We start from the raw sequence: 16,156 nt of genomic DNA on the forward strand, positions 1-16,156 counted from the left end.
TAGTCCACCACAAAATTCACTTGGTGCGAGCTGGGGTCGAACCAAAGATCCCATGCACCAAAGGTGAACGGTTTATCACTGAGCCACCGCAGCCCCTCTGAAATTGTTTATAGGAGAGAGTGACTTCTTTATGAAAACTTGATATCGAACACATTTGTTTAAAAATACCAGCTTTTTGTCGAATATTGCTTAATATTCAGGAAAACCTAAGTCAATAATAAAGTAATAATAATCTTAAGTTAAAAACTCTCTGGACCGAGTGCATTGGCACAATTCCACGAATTAAAAAGAATTTGTTTACTTCTCATGTAAGTGTAGAAGAACTTGATCCCCGTTGCTTTCAATATACGAAGAAAGTGTCCAACTGTCAAATGATATGCTACATAAAATGCCCGATGCAACATAATGTAGTATAGAGTCATCATTTCTCGGTTGTCTAAAGAACACTTTTGTTTTAGCAAGAAAGGAAGAAAATAGAAAATGCTGAGTTTTAACCTAGTAGAAAGCTTGCAGATTTAAGGGAAAATGCACCGAGTTGATAGATATTAAATATAGTTGGGATTAATGGAGTAAGACACCGTAAATAGTTTATGGTTTGAAATATACTAGGAGTGACCAAGCCATTACCTATGGAAATATCGAAAGAAATACGTTAATGGTGTTAGTTGCAAACTGTTGTACAAATGAAAAATTTAAGGAAATCTCAAACTCTGAAATCACAGATCCAAATTGATTGACTGTTAAGTAAAACTGCTAAATCTGAATAAACAAAACAAAACAAAACAAAACAAACAAACAAACAAACAAAAAAAAAGGTATTAATGACCTGTGTTACAGTTTCAGACATTTCATTCTCATATCAAAACTACGATAGAAATAAATTATGAGTAAAGGTCAATTTACAGTTCTGGAATACCAACAAATGATTTTGCTAGATGTAAATTTTGGGAAAACTTTTTTATAAGGCTTTAGATTTATTTATTGGTTTGTTTGTTTATTAACTTCCCCATGCCGTAAACATCGCCAACACCTAGTGGCCCACTTGCCGGTAAATGGCGATCGTCGATATAGCGACGCGTCGAAGGATTCCCGCTAGTGTGCCACTAGTGGCAGGGATTGGTCGAGTCGAAGCAGATATCTATAATCTGGGGTATTGAAGTTACCACCGCCTAACAGCGAGTACTTCATTTTGATCCGCGCTCCTTTGATTTGTCACAAAGAATCGCAAAGGGACCAACACGAATTATTGTCAGTCATGTGTATGCGGTTATTATTTTATATTATTTTTCCCTGAGGAATTGTTGTTATAAGGACAATACTTGAGCTCCGGGGGTCAAGAGTAACTCCTGCTTTTACATCATGAAGTGAAAAATCTTCAGAGATGGGTGCGTATAATTGTATGAATTTAGATGGCAACTGTCCCGGTAGCAAGTGAATATGGGAGAACTATGAAAAAAGTAAATAGACGCTTGCCATTTTATTATAAAATTACATGGCGAGTTCATTTGATCTGATTCCAAACAGTTATCGTCAAATATACACGGTTAAAGGAGCACTCTGATTAGAAATATTAAAAAGACGTCAACGATTTATCACTCGACAAGCTGTGCCCTCATAATCGCTTCCGTTAGGGAACTAGTAACTATAAGGTTGGTGGTTCGCGCCCAGCTCAGGGTACTTTTTTTTTTTTTTTTTTTTTTTTTTTTTACTTATTTAAAAATGTTTTTAGAGTCACCTTAATGAAAACAAATTACGCATATAGGGGATTTAACGTATTTTAGGGGAATAATTTTGTGGTTCGTTGGCGTTCCGTCGCTTCTCTGCCGCTGGTGGTATAATTTTCAAAATGGGAGTGAGACCACCGCCGATCGTCGCTGCGGGACCGCCAATTTTTGGGGGACATGTTGCTAGTTGCCTATCGGTGGTCCACCAACGCTTACGGCATGGTGTTGGCCCCTTACAAGTGAGGCAGATTGTAATCGACCAAGAGTGTTTTTTAACAATGGGGAACATCTTCCGACTTCGACTTCTGAATAATCCGTTTAGCATCAAGTCGAATGAAGGCTGCCCCACGGGAAGGTAGAACAAGTGAGGCAATCGTTCCAAGTACTATGCTCGAGAGACTCCGTCTCATTTAAGACTTAGACTCTTCAGGAAAAGTAACAAGTTTATTACTTGTAATTTATTCTTTGAGTCAAAGTATTTTGCAATAAACCATCGTTTTGTAAGATATTTTTACGATTGTATACTATTAATTTCGAAAATGGTACTCATAATATAATTTCCCATCATGGATTTGAAAAAATCAAAGTCCGAACAAAGAATAATCTCCGATCCACAGGTTTCTTGTTTGATATGGAAGTCTCATCTTTATTATTAACCCTTAATTTATTTTAGTCCTAGGCAACGCAAATCGATGGGATGACTCTAAGTGATAACATTCATTTAGATGGTTAAGTAATCAGGGAATTCCTGCTGTTATTTCACGAAACACAACAGATCTTGAGGAAGAAAGAAAAAAAAAATTTGCTTACCAGGAGGAGGGAGTAAATCATCTGCTTATGTTTGCTTAACTAGGAAGAAGGCAAGGTCGCCCATCCTGAGAGGGCCGCCCCCCTAAACCTCATGTGCTCCCCCTTCGTATTTAAGTATATACAATATTTGGTATAATTTGAGAGCAATTTGTCACTCTGTACTTAGCAGATGTAGAAGTACACATTAAAAAGTGAAAGATAAAGAAGGACACATTGTGGTTGTAGTAATTTGTGATGACGATAGGGTTGATTTAAAGCTGAGTCACATTAGACACACAAAATTAATTGATTCAGCTTCATATAAATCTCGACGTTAAAAAAGAATGTTGTGGCTAAGGTTACGAAGACTATACAGGTAGAGACTAAGATTAGAGAAAATACACAAAATATTACGCTGAATAACAGGCCAGACGTTGCTAAATTTATATTTCGAATTCTTCATTATGACATGTCTTTCTAATTACGAATAACATCCTACAAAATACAGAAGGCTGTTTCAGCCTTATGGTAGTGAATTACAGACCCGTGCCCTAGGGCGTATTGTTGTAAATATATATATATATATATATAAAACGTTCGTATTTTTTCAGAAATGTACGTTTTTTTAAGAAAAAATACATTGCCTCTCGTTTTTTTCCTAAATTTCGTTTTTTTTTTTTTTCAAATAGTCATTTGTAATGCATCTTACGTCTATGTAAGTATGAAGTATTTTTATGTAGATGTAATCACCGTAAAATGCAACATAAATTAAACGCTAGATACTAATACGCTACAAATATTTTACAATTTACATGAATACCATACCTATTAACAATTCGGGTTTCAGCAGTTTTCATCAATATCAACTAAGAAATAAAAGTAGAAATGAAATTTTGTTTTTTCGTGAAAGCAGGCCTTTAATATGTACGAAAATAATGTCACAAACAGTATAAAATTCAAATAACTTGTCTAAAGGTAAAAACTAATGCTAATTTGCCTACTAGTATTTTTTCTAAATATCATATATTAATAATTTCTCGACTAGATATATATGATATGCAGAGCCGGCTTTACCATATCTGTAACACGTGCATTTGCATGGAGCGGCAAGTTTGGAGGGTCCGGCAAAATCTGTTATAAGTAGAGACCGAATGTTTAGGCATTAAAAACTTGGAAAATAGGCAGGCAAATAGGCACTTAAATTTTTTAAAAGATAAGCAGTAAAATAGGCACTAAAATGTAACTCGAAATAATGAAGATAAATACTCAATACGCGAAATAGGCAAAATAAAGTTGGCTTAAATCGAAACTATAATCCCCGATATAAACTTTAAAGCGTTACTTTTGAGCATTAAAGAATAGGCATTTTGTCTAACATCCGGTCTCTAGTTATAAGTATATTATTTAAATTAAATATTTCTTGTTGGAAACAGACTTCATGATAATGGTAGTTACATTTACTAATCTGACCTATTTGAATACTACATTCATAAATTATGTTTAGGTTGCATTAGTTTAAGGTTACATGAACAATGCTAAAGCAAATGGTCGAATCCATCCGAGCACAAATTGCTCGATTGTTTTCAAATGCAAGAATTCAGTTCTCGAATGGTAGCGAATATGTGTTCCAATTACTAAGTTATCACAGTTTTGATATGATAACTAGTTTTGTTTCTGTCAGAAACAAATTCCTTATCATTGAAGATAGAAACAAGTTTTTTTAAAAATGTTAACAGATGTAGAAGAGAAATCAACAAATAAAGATAAAAGAACTAGTTGCATTGGAATTGCAAACCGATACATTGAGATTGAAGCTCTATATTGAATTTTATAAAAAGGAATACCATCTGAATACCACTCATTCTAGCTTTGGAACTTCTTGTATAAATTAACAGACAAATTCTGACCAAAGCATATATTAACTAATAAATAATAGCGTTACAGTTTCGGCAAATTAACTTTGCCGAAACTGTAACGCTATTATTTATTAGTTAATATATGCTTTGGTCAGAATTTGTCTGTTAAGGAATACCATCTTTCTTCTGCAGGTGTGTTTGCTTTATCTTTCACTAACATAATAGAGTAATATTTAAAGAAGAAAACAGACACAACGGGTTGCACTTTTAGTAAGTATTTAAGCCTTTGTGAGTGCGACTACATTTACCCTCCTCTTCGTTGTTCATGCTGGAGTAGCATACTTAAAATCATGACTTTTAAGATTTGTTCTTTCTGGAGAAAGGGGGAAGCGGCAAATTAAGCCATTGCACGGGGCGACAAATTGCCTAAGGCCGGCCGTGTGTATGATGATGAAAGTTAGTAGTTGATAATAATGGCACTTCTTGTATATGTATATACAAGACATGAATATTGGGTGACTGAATTTGAAGTAATGCAGGGTGTTCAAAATTAATAGTAGGGTTTTGAAACTTTGTAGTATCTATTGCAATTAACTTACAATTATAAATATTATATCAAATGAAAGAGCAACTCAAACAGTTTCGTATGCACGCATGTACATGCATTGTTTCTTCTGTCCGCCGGTAGAAAGAGCAAGTAGCAAAAATGGAGACTAGAGAGCAGAAAGCTTTTTGTGTTTTAATAAAGACTGAATCTGTACAGTGCAACCGTCTGTGTGAAGAATATTAAGGAGACGCTTGCAACTACGTCCTTATCGTTTGCAGTTGCTACAGGTCTAAAGCCTACAGACTACCGGTACGGTTTACGTGCCAATTTCGCAAGTGAAATATTTCTGCATAACAATGAAGATTTTCTGGATCGTGTCGTCTTCAGTGATAAATTGACATTTCATCTAAGAGCTAATGTAAACACTCATAATGTTTGCATCTGGCCGTCAGCAAATCCTCAGGAGATGGTACAGTTGAAACTAGACACTCCTAAATTGAATGTGTTTTGTGTCATATGGCGGAAGGTTTATTGGCCTTTCTCGCCTATCGATTAGATGTGCACCATGTGACTCTCACATCGGACACTTGTAGCAAAGACTGTTTGAGGTGCTCTTTTACTTGATGCATTGCTTATAATTGTACATAAAATATAATAAGTACTACGAAGACTTAAAACCCCGATATTCATTTTGAAACACCCTGAATTTCTCACCGACAGTGTTGGAACTAAGATGTAAAAAAGAGAGAAAATTTTCCTTATAAAGTTATTGTTTACAACAACGATATTATTATTAGTCGAGACTATAACTACAACAACAACAACAACACGGGTGTGTCACTTTTTTAATCCGCTCCTATGTGGACACTAATTAAGATATCGGGATATTATTCTTGCCAAATATGGTTGGACCATAGTTTATCATATTAATTTCTTTTTCTTCTGGTGTCAAATTTCCTTCTCAAATTTCACCAGTCAAAAATTCGAGAATTTTCTAATTTCGAATTTCCTTTACTTCTTTTTTCCCGGTAGCTTCCTTCGTTGTAGAAAGACCTCCTTAAGACTTGCCAGATAGATACCTCGGATGGATACCTAACTGTTGACATCAATTGGACGGGCCTGCGCGTAGTGTTGCCAATTAGGGAAATTAAAACTTCCCTAAATTTGGGCAAAAAATTCGAGATTTATGTTTATAAATCCGTACCTATACGTCCGAGTGCAAGTCAACTTACGCCAATCGAACATTTGTCCTTACTTAACAAACGCAAGTACAGATCGTTACAATGGGGTAATTAGGGGCGCACGAAAAAATCGTATTTAGGTTCTAAACCTTGATTTTTCTAGTTTTTCCCTTTTATGTTTATCGTAATATATTTTTGGTAATTAGAAGCTTTGTTTCTTAAATATCGCCATAATACTTGTAGGATATATTAGTAGTGTACCAATGTTTAATTTAAGATAATTTGTCTGTCTGGTAGCAGTGTTGCCAGCTACCGAAAATTTTAATTCCAGATTTTAGGGGGAAATTTTGGGAAAATTATTTGTTTTGTCTCTGTTATTTCCCTCTTGTTGGCTACATCGGAACAAACGTACCAGTATCTGAAAGTCTCGTCTTTTCCCTACACAACGCGCTATAGAAAGTTTCAATAGGATAATTAGAGGAAGTACAGTTGAGGATTACAGTAGACCTTCTTCTTTAATTGGAAAGATAACTGTGATTTTTTTAAGGTAGAATGAGATATTTTTTATTGACATGCTTACTTTATTAGATATCGTCACAATACTTGTAGGATATATTAGAGGGATACCAAAGCTTATTTTAAGATAGTTTGTGTGTGTATGTGTGATAGCAGTGTTGCAAGGTACAGAAAATTTTAATTCCAGATTTTAGGGGCAAATTTTGGAAAAAAATTCCCTTTTTTGTTTCTATTATTTCCTTCTTGTTAGCTACACTCGAACAAACATACCAGTGTCTAAAAGCTTCGTCCTTAGCCTACACAGCGCACCATAAAAAGTTTCACTAGAATAATTAGAAGAAGTACAGTTGAGGTTTGTAATAAACCATGTTTTGGAAATGGTAAGAAAATGGTGAATTTCTGAGGTAGAATGAGATATTTTTTCAAAATTTCGTGCTTACTTTGTTAGATATCGCCGTGATACTTGTGGGATATATTCTTAGAGTACTAAGGTTTATTTTAAGATAATTTTCGTCTGTCTGATGGCAGTGTTTCCAGCCAAAACAATTAATTCCTGATTTTAGGTGTGAAATTCGGAAAATTTCCCTTTTCCCCTCTATTATTACCATCTTGCTGGCTACATTGAAACAAACGTGCCACTACCTGAAAGCTTCCTCCTTGCTCTACGGAACGCACCATAAAAAGTTTCAATAGGATCATTAGAGAAGCTGTAACCCCGGCATATCTGTTGATTTTTGCTTCTGAGGCGTAAAAAGTGTCAAAATTTCATGTGTATGATGACAGAGAATTTTTTCTTTCCCTCTTTGAATGGAAGCCAGCGACTTCATGATTTCACTGTACCTTGTCAACGCACCAAAGAATTTGTTTAGGTGACTTGAACTCATAACAGCAGTAATGCTAGATACAAAAAAACAAAAAAACAAAAAAAAAAAAATGAAATTCGGTTAAGGAATTTTTTGTAAATTTTCACCCCTACATTTACCTCAATAATTTCCCACCCGTTGGGAATACTGCAATGCAACTTACACCAAAACATAGCCATATCCATTTTCTAAAAAACAAGGCCTTAACCATATCAATCGAATGAATAGTTTTTGAGCAATAAGTCACTAACTGAAAATGTATGAAAACGCCAAAAATGACCTGGGTCCGAAAGGAATAATCACACAATTTTGCTCGTATAGGTACAAAGAAACAAACGATTTGTAAGTTACGGGGGCTTCGACTCAAGTTCTGTTGATTATTTCAATAATCTGCAACATAAATCAATAAATAATAGTTGCCAGAAAAAAAACAGACATTTGAAAAAAAACATGAAAAAGAACAATGTTTTTTATTGAAAAAATCTTGACAGAAAAAAAAGTTTTTTTTTACAACACTACTAGGGCGTAAAACCCCGTTTTCACCAGCGATCATGTTCGATGTGAAAGCCCCGTTGGTGAGCGATTGCACGACATCGTATTTTTCACTGAAGGAGACCTCTATTGAGCACTGCCTGATCCAATTTCGCCCACTCTTCCTTGCACACTTTCCAAAGGCCACCAAGTGTGGTCGGACGAAGCTTATTGATGTTCCGTTTGAGGAGGCCGAAAGCCCAAAAGTCCATAGGAGATGCATCTGGTGACTTGACGAGAATGTCTCGAAATAGGATAGCCTTTACACCTCTCCTGTTCCATACGTGTCATGTAGGCCACCGTTCGTTTGGCAGTATGGCTGCTGGCCTTGTCCTGGTGGATGAACACTCTGCCAGTGTCATAGCCATACAAAGCCGGGGCATGTTGGCGATAGATGGGGTCCAGTACATGCTCAATATAATACGCTGTATTCACCTTCACATTTGATGACACCCGGTGTATCGGAAGCTTTCCTTTTCCACAGAAACCCGTCGCTACCATAAATCCCTTTGGAAAACTCTACTTGCAAGAGCGAACCCACGTTGCATGATCGGTTCCATCACTGCGGAGGTAGTAAATTGCACGCATCTGCTGGGATCCTGTGAAATAGACCCATGCTTCATCTAAGGTGATCACATAACGCCATTTGTCACCTGCCAGGTAACCATCATACAGCCTTTTGCATGCCACCCGCCGTTCTGCGATGTTCTTTGGCTTTAGAACATGGACCCGCCGGTTGTGTGCACTTCTGAGTCCCAAATTGTCACGTATGATTCAGTGTACAGTTGCAGTTGACCGTCCAACACGCCTCGCGTTGGGAGGGTGGATTTTCCTGGGTCACAAACCGGCGGACCTTGGCAATGACGTCTTGACTGCGTTGTGGAGCCGGTTGTTTCTTTTGCCCCTTTTGATGACGCATGCCAATGGTTTGCTCTGGGTTTGCATTGCGATGGATGGCTGCATTAATTCCCTTATCTGACACTGTAAAACCTTTCTTCTTGCCTGTGAAGCCTTCTGTAGTTCACAGTGATGAAAATGAATTTTTTGTCTAAAGATTAGAGTGACAAAACATTGCTATGATAGAAAAAAACAATATGAACTTTATAGTTTTCGTTTTCCCTTAGCATGTGACAACTTTTTTTTCTCTTCCTGAATTACATATTTTTTTTAACGATCTTAAATTATACTCAGAAGTATATACCAGGAATAAATCAAAACTTAACAATTACAATAAACTCTACAGGAAATGTTAGTATCATGAAATGTTTTTTTTTCTTTTGTTGTTGTTTAACGTCCCACACTTAAGAAAAGACGAATGATTAATGAAAGTGAGTGATCGTGATATTAATCTCTGTGCTTTTGGGAATCGAACTTGGGATCACGTGCGCCGAAGGCATACGCGCTACGCACTTGGCCAATGATGATATATATTATCTTTGCTGGGCTCTTTTAGCTTGCTTGAAGAGTGAAGGTCAGGTCAATAATGGAATTGGGAATGCAGTTACATTTAGCCGTTTTTGTTGCGTTGTTTTATGATATTAACATTGCCGAACCGACCAGAAACAATTGACACTAAACATGATTTTTGAATATATGCTATTAAACAGGTGGGGTTAAGAAATTTAACGAACATCATCGTGAGGTCAAGTTCCAACAAGAAATATTTATTTTAAGTGTTTTAGTATTAGTGCCTAAGTTATTTCAATTTTGTGTGCTTTTACTCCAGTTTTTTTGCCATCCCGTGCAAATGTACGGTTTGTACGTACGGTAGAGTCGGCCCTGGCTAGTCAGCCAGAAAAAAATCAGTCACGTATATATATTTTTTTCGTGAATATTACCTTTTAGATTTTGGCATGTATCTTTTACTTCGTTCATTATTTCGTTTTACGGTATATCAGTATCGTTCGGTATTTTCGGTTTTTCGATATTTTTCGGTGTTCAGAAAATACGGAATGTCGGTATTTAAATCTTAATATCGGATACCCCCAGCGGAAGTCACTTCGTTTTCGTCTGTGAGCGGTTCATTCAATGGGACGTGAAAATAAAGAACAATTTTGGTTATCTTGTACTTCTTCTGGATTTGTTAGAGGGGAGAACATATTACATTGTATTTACACTGTTGAAAAGTTATTTATTAGTGAAATACTGGACTACTAAAATCGTCCAATCCATATTTTAGAAAATCGTCTAAAAACTTGCTTCTCAAGTAAACTTCCTCTTCAGAATTTTTCTATGAGTAGGTAGGAGTTCCATATTATAGTATGCAATGAAAGGAAATCTGTGAAATCTTTCAGTTTAAGGTCCCACAATTATGCTCTTCAGGCTAAGGGAGACGGATGATTAAAGCAAGTGAATGATGATAAAATAATTGGTGGAATGAGATGTGGAAAAAAACGGGAGTACCCCGAGAAAACTCACAGACACAGTGTTATCCACCACAAACTTACTTGGCCGAAGATCGGACCAGTGACTCCATGCACCAGAGCTAAACTCTCTTCAACCGAGCCACCGTGTCCCCTTAGTGTGTAATGAAGTATTTATTTACGAATAAAACATAATTGGTAGAATCGTTAGAGAAAATAGCAGTTTTTGATTTTGAGCTTCCCGTGAAGTACCCTTGTTTTCGAAGCAAAGAAACGATTCAAGGGAGAACCCATAAACTGTAACACGTTCGCTGCGTTACGAGTCGCCGGTGGCTCGTGCGATATTTCATTTCTGTGCCGTCTTATGCGTTCTATTACCTCTATTCTTTTCTGGTATTTTTCGTTTGTAGAGGTTTTTAACATTACTAGCAGCCACATGCTAAAGGAGTCACCGGTGACGCGTCCTGTTTTGACGTAATGTAATGTAACTCAGTTTTACACTGCCGCAGCGAACATGTTAATTTCAAATTTAATATTCGTATATTGAACAGTGTAGATGTAGTGTGCACTCACGAAAAAATAGACGTTAAAAAACCACTTGTTCAGCATGTAGAAATCATTCCATTGAAATCCTAAATTGGAGTTTTGTCACGATTATATCAATACGATAATATGCCTCCACAGTTCGAATATTTAAAATCTTGTAGTGAAACCCATATAAAACTACACTCCTGCTGCTCACTACAAAGATTATTTAAAGGCTCACACACTTATTTCAATTGCATGCAATACACTATATTTCAGATTATTGCCAATTACTTTACAGTTATAAGACGCGTCTGTATTACATGACATTTTTATTAGTTATATACCTAGTTATTGATAACTGTCTATAGACATTTACATGGAAACTTAACTGTTTTCTTAGTAACCGAATCAGTATGAATACATTGCCATAAGAACGGAAAATAAACATTATAAAGTCAACATTTTTCATTACATTAGTTATTACTTTTTTTTTCGTCTAATATGTAGCTTGTGTGTATTAGTATAAACTTTTGCTCTAAATAATAGTTAAAATGAATAAAATAAATACACGTTATTGTTGCACGATCACAAAACATCCTTCACTTCTATCACCTCTGGAAGGTATAAACGTTTGACTGCAAACATTTTAAAAGGAAATAGTCAGAACTGGAATGAAAAAAGATGTTTTTGAAACAAATGAAGGTTGAAATGGGAATAGAGAGAAAACTTGAAGAAACTTCTTTGTAAACAGTAAATTTCACTTTATTGGTTACGTGTTACTATTATTTTTATTTTATTTTATTTTTTTTAGTAAGTTGGCACTTTGATTTTGTGGTTTATTGGTATATTGTTGTAAGCTTTCCCAGAATTTTTTTTGTTAAATTACACAGCACAAAAGACATCTCAACTCGAGAGTGAAAAGAATGGTAGTTAGAGGCAATAAAGTCCCTTTAAACCTTGAGATATGGTACGTTGTGTCTTGTAATCTATATTTATTTAACTCTAGTGTGCGCCATTCATTCAACCGCGTATTGTGAGTGCATGAGACGTTTTATCTCGCTTGATGTTTTAGTTGCAGTTGCTATTACCGTTACTGAAACAAATGGAGAACGCGTAGTATTTAACGAAATGTTTCAGAGCGACCCAGATGCTACCTTTTTCTCGAGAACGGTACATGCTATCAAGTTCAAATAATAATAATAATAATAATAATAATAATAATAATAATAATAATAATAATAATAATAATAATAATAATAATAATAATAAAGCATCACAAAACTGGGTCCAAAGAATCCGTAGAAATTATTTACAAAATCCCGAAAGCCCCCCTTCGTGGATTCCGAAATCGTGTTCGAATTCTTTTAACATTTGCAGAGACCTTTGCAACGAGGTATTACTCGACTCCCCTTTCCATTTGAAATTTTCGAGTTCTGACCTTCCTTTGGACACCATTTTTTTGGGTCACGCAGTTTTTTTTTTTTTTTTTTTTTTTTTTTTTTTTAAGACACTTGAGTCACCATGTGGCATATCATTGGAAAGCGTGTGTCGTTGCACTTCCCGAAACTGTGACGATGCTTTAAACTCCGTATACTCTATTTCGCGCACCTTCATTTTTTTAAACAACAATTGGTTCACGGAAAACGGTAGGTAGTACGGACAAATGTTTCGTAGGGCAATCTTATTTTTTCCCCGCCTTTTCGAATGTGCATTCGAAACATATCGTTTCCATTTGAAAATCGCAAGAACGGGGCATGTTTCTCCCCTATTACACCACGAAGGGGGACTTTCGGGATTTTGTAAATAATTTCTACGTATTCTTTGGACCGAAATCTGTAACGCAATTTTTTATTTCAACTAGATAGCATGTACCGTTCTCGAGAAAAAGGTAGTGTCTGGGTCGCTCTGGAACACCCTGTATAAAAGCAACTAATGCTTCCCCAAAGCCAATAAACACAGACGCGATTGTTTCTTGTTGCTGCGCAGTCTACAGTACTTGGTTGTCACAGTAGTTCAGCGTTTTCTGGATTTGGTTTCAGAAATTTGAACTTTTATGCATGTGAAGAGAGGTTATAATCATAATTTTATTGTATTATGCAGATTGGATAAAAGAAAAAGAGATTGTGTTTCATATTAGGATGCATTAATTTTATATGCTAAAATTAAATATTAGTAAATTAAATTGGTTGACTTGCTGTTGTTATTGTATTAATTTGTGATTTATACATAAATATTTTTGTACAACTTGTGAGGTTTTTTTTTTTTTTTTTTTGTTTATTTGTATTGTTATGTGTATAACTAAAAGATCTCTTATCTATCTCTGTGAGAAATTATTCTGTGCTTTTACTGTATGCTTTCTTATACTAATAGCTTTTTGGATTTGTTACGATTTTAGTTTATTCATTTATGTACATTCATGTCCAAAATGATTGTCGCACATCTATAACTGTCATCTTGTCAGAATATAACTTGATAATGATTTCGCAGGGTACTTTTAATACTGATACTATGTGTATAATCAAGAAATGTATGTTTGTGGTAAATTTCATAAGAAAAGAATTATACATACGAAAATTAGAATGATTAAAACCAAATGTTGCTAAATGAACAAGAAAGTTTTATTTTCGTTTTATTGTTCTTATTTACTGCTCTTTTTACATGAAATTTGATACATACATGTCTTTGCCGATTATACACATACTAACATTATAAGAAATACCGGGCGAATTCATTATCAAATTATATTCCTACAATAACATATTTATAGACATGCGACAATAATTTTTGACATGAGTGTACATTGGAAGCGTTTATAACTTACGATTCTTACGTGTGGTGTACTTTCAGGTAATATTTGAAAACTATGGTGAATTTGTGAATCAACGTGATCGTCCGAAATCCCTTCATTTTCAAACGTCTCGAGCACTGATCACAAATGTAAGAAGTTTGGATTTGGGATCACGTGCTGATCTAGCAAAATGCTTGGAAAGTTTTCAGCAAGGAGAGCTATTTTTTGGCACAGAGTTTCCTTCGGTCAATACTGATTGTAATGTTGTGATTGAAAAGTTTCTGCAACATGTAGAGGGTATGTTTCTTTATTTTGTAATATATTCCCCGGGAGCAGTTCGTAAAAATAATATGTTAAAGTATTCATTTGACGCATTTCTATCCAATCAGCAGAAAGTTCTAGTACTTATCGCTGTGTACAGTCCACTTTCAATTGAATTTTTGTTTTAGTATCCTGGTAATACGAATCTTACAAGTCATCAATGTAATATTGAAATAGTAATTGAATTAAAAGTGGACTGGACACAATGATGAGTACGTTAGAGTAAGTAACTTCCTCGCATGCTCCATCTGTAGAAACAGAACTTTAATATTTCTGTACATTTAGCCTTCTCAGATTTGCAATGTCTGCTTTTTAACTACGGCTTTTGAAGATCTGAATCACAAAGAACTACCTTGTAGTTTTATTTCTTTGAAAGTGAAATACTGATCAAGGAAAATAATGATGATATTTTTTTTTTTTTTTTTTTTCTGTGGCAAGCGTTAATTGATTTATTCACTGTACATGACTTTAAGTTTGAAGTCTGGTGGCCTCAAATAGATAATTATATTTTCTATATGCGATGTAGCTTAACGAAGTCTTTTCGGTGAACATTTACTAAAAGATTACCACGAAAGATACAGGAATTGTGGTTCAGAATAATTTCCATGTATTATCGGTGAAAACTGTATGATATGCTTAGTTTCGTCAGTTTGCATAAGGTGCGGTCTCAGAATGCACTTTGGTTTATTTCATGTATGAAAATGTTACGAATGGACAAGGGAAGGTAATTCAAGCAGCATTCTGTTTTCTCAGATGCAGTCTAGTTGTGTATTCTAATTATTTTTCTATCGAAAATTTCCAGATTTATTATTTTTTATTTTTTTATTATTTTTATTTTTTATTTTTTTGTTTATTTATTTATTTATTTATTTTCTTTTGTCTCTTCACACTAATTCCTTACTGTGGGCAATAAGAAAGAATAAGAATAGGGTAAAAGAAATGTGTCCAAACAGGTCTCGTAGTTAATCGCTCTTCATTCCACTATTTCTGTCGTTTTCTATGAGTGAGACTCTGCTATAGGGCTGTATGCTGTTGGGTGGCCTACCATCTGGGGTTCGAAGTAAAGAATGCGTGTGAAGAATGCGAACAAGCAATAGAATCCCGCTTAACTCGCCAGCTTGGTCCTTTGAGCTATTTCAGTTGAGTTCAACATTCCCAGGCCTAGCGGTCTATCTGCAGATGTACAGATTTTTCATAGCGATTCGGAAAATAAGAATTGATCGCATGATCTCAAGACTACATCTTTTATATGTATGTTAATTTTTTTAGTCAAGTGTTAGCAGCAGTTACTGTAATTTCAATTTTTTTCATTTGACAGAGAATTATGCAACATACTACGCAAATTGCAAATCCAAATATGTATTATTATTTCTAACACAAATATTATTTGATTTTTAATATTTATACAATATTACATATACATACCAAAATCGAAACATAACAGAAAAGTGATAACAGTAATATAATCGCAACCATAAGTACACATACATGGATTAAAACTAATTACAGTTCCACATCACAAATTATAACAAATACTATGCAGTATTAGTATTTTCACTTGAAGGGATAGAACAATAAAATTTAGTTTAAATATGTAATTATAAGGTCAAAGAAAAACTATTATTCAGGGACTAATATATATAAAACTATTCTTATCAGAGTATAAACACCTCATCCAGTTCCTTTCCAGGAGGTAAAGTGCTAAGGACCGACGAGACGTTACCAGGTTAGATAGAAACAGATATGCGCTGTATTAGATAAGATATGGAGCGAACTTCGCCGGAAACACAAGTAATGTGTCTTCCAACCGCCCTAATGAATTCAAGACTTCTTGCACCCCAAGCACCACTGGTTTCAATAGCGATTGGAGTGAAAACAAAACTTTCGAGAAGGTTCTATTTTCTTTGTTTTTCAGCTTCTCTGCGATTAGCAACAGCTCCAGCGTTCATTACTGACAGAGGAAAACTTAAATGAGCGTATGTATCAGCGCATGTGAAGTTCCACAATAGACAGTTACCTCTCATCCATGGAACCAGTGTCACCCCATCCAGTCGCATTCCATCAGAACGACAGCAACCAGAAGGTTATCGTATTGAAGAAGTTCCAGCTGTGTTAAGGACTCGTAGTATTACATCTTTAAAGGACGAGT

The 16,156-nt window shown here is 35.2% G+C and overlaps 1 protein-coding gene across 8 annotated transcripts in view; it reads left to right on the plus strand.

The window, feature by feature from the left end:
• The window catches only part of LOC145670290 (bridge-like lipid transfer protein family member 3B), a 549,193-nt gene that overhangs the window by 294,098 nt on the left and 238,939 nt on the right, over positions 1 to 16,156 (plus strand). For all 8 annotated transcript variants that reach the window (XR_014128253.1, XM_081738747.1, XM_081738745.1 and 5 more), the window contains one exon: positions 13,746 to 13,983. Coding sequence is in view for 7 of the 8 variants with exons in the window: in XM_081738747.1 (XP_081594873.1) it covers positions 13,746 to 13,983 (238 nt within the window). In the remaining variant the exon portion in view is untranslated. The remainder of the gene's footprint in view (positions 1 to 13,745; positions 13,984 to 16,156) is intronic.

The sequence above is a fragment of the Thermobia domestica genome, chromosome 14 (genome assembly GCF_964235325.1).
Source record: "Thermobia domestica chromosome 14, izTheDome1.hap1.1, whole genome shotgun sequence".
Lineage (NCBI taxonomy): Eukaryota > Metazoa > Arthropoda > Insecta > Zygentoma > Lepismatidae > Thermobia > Thermobia domestica.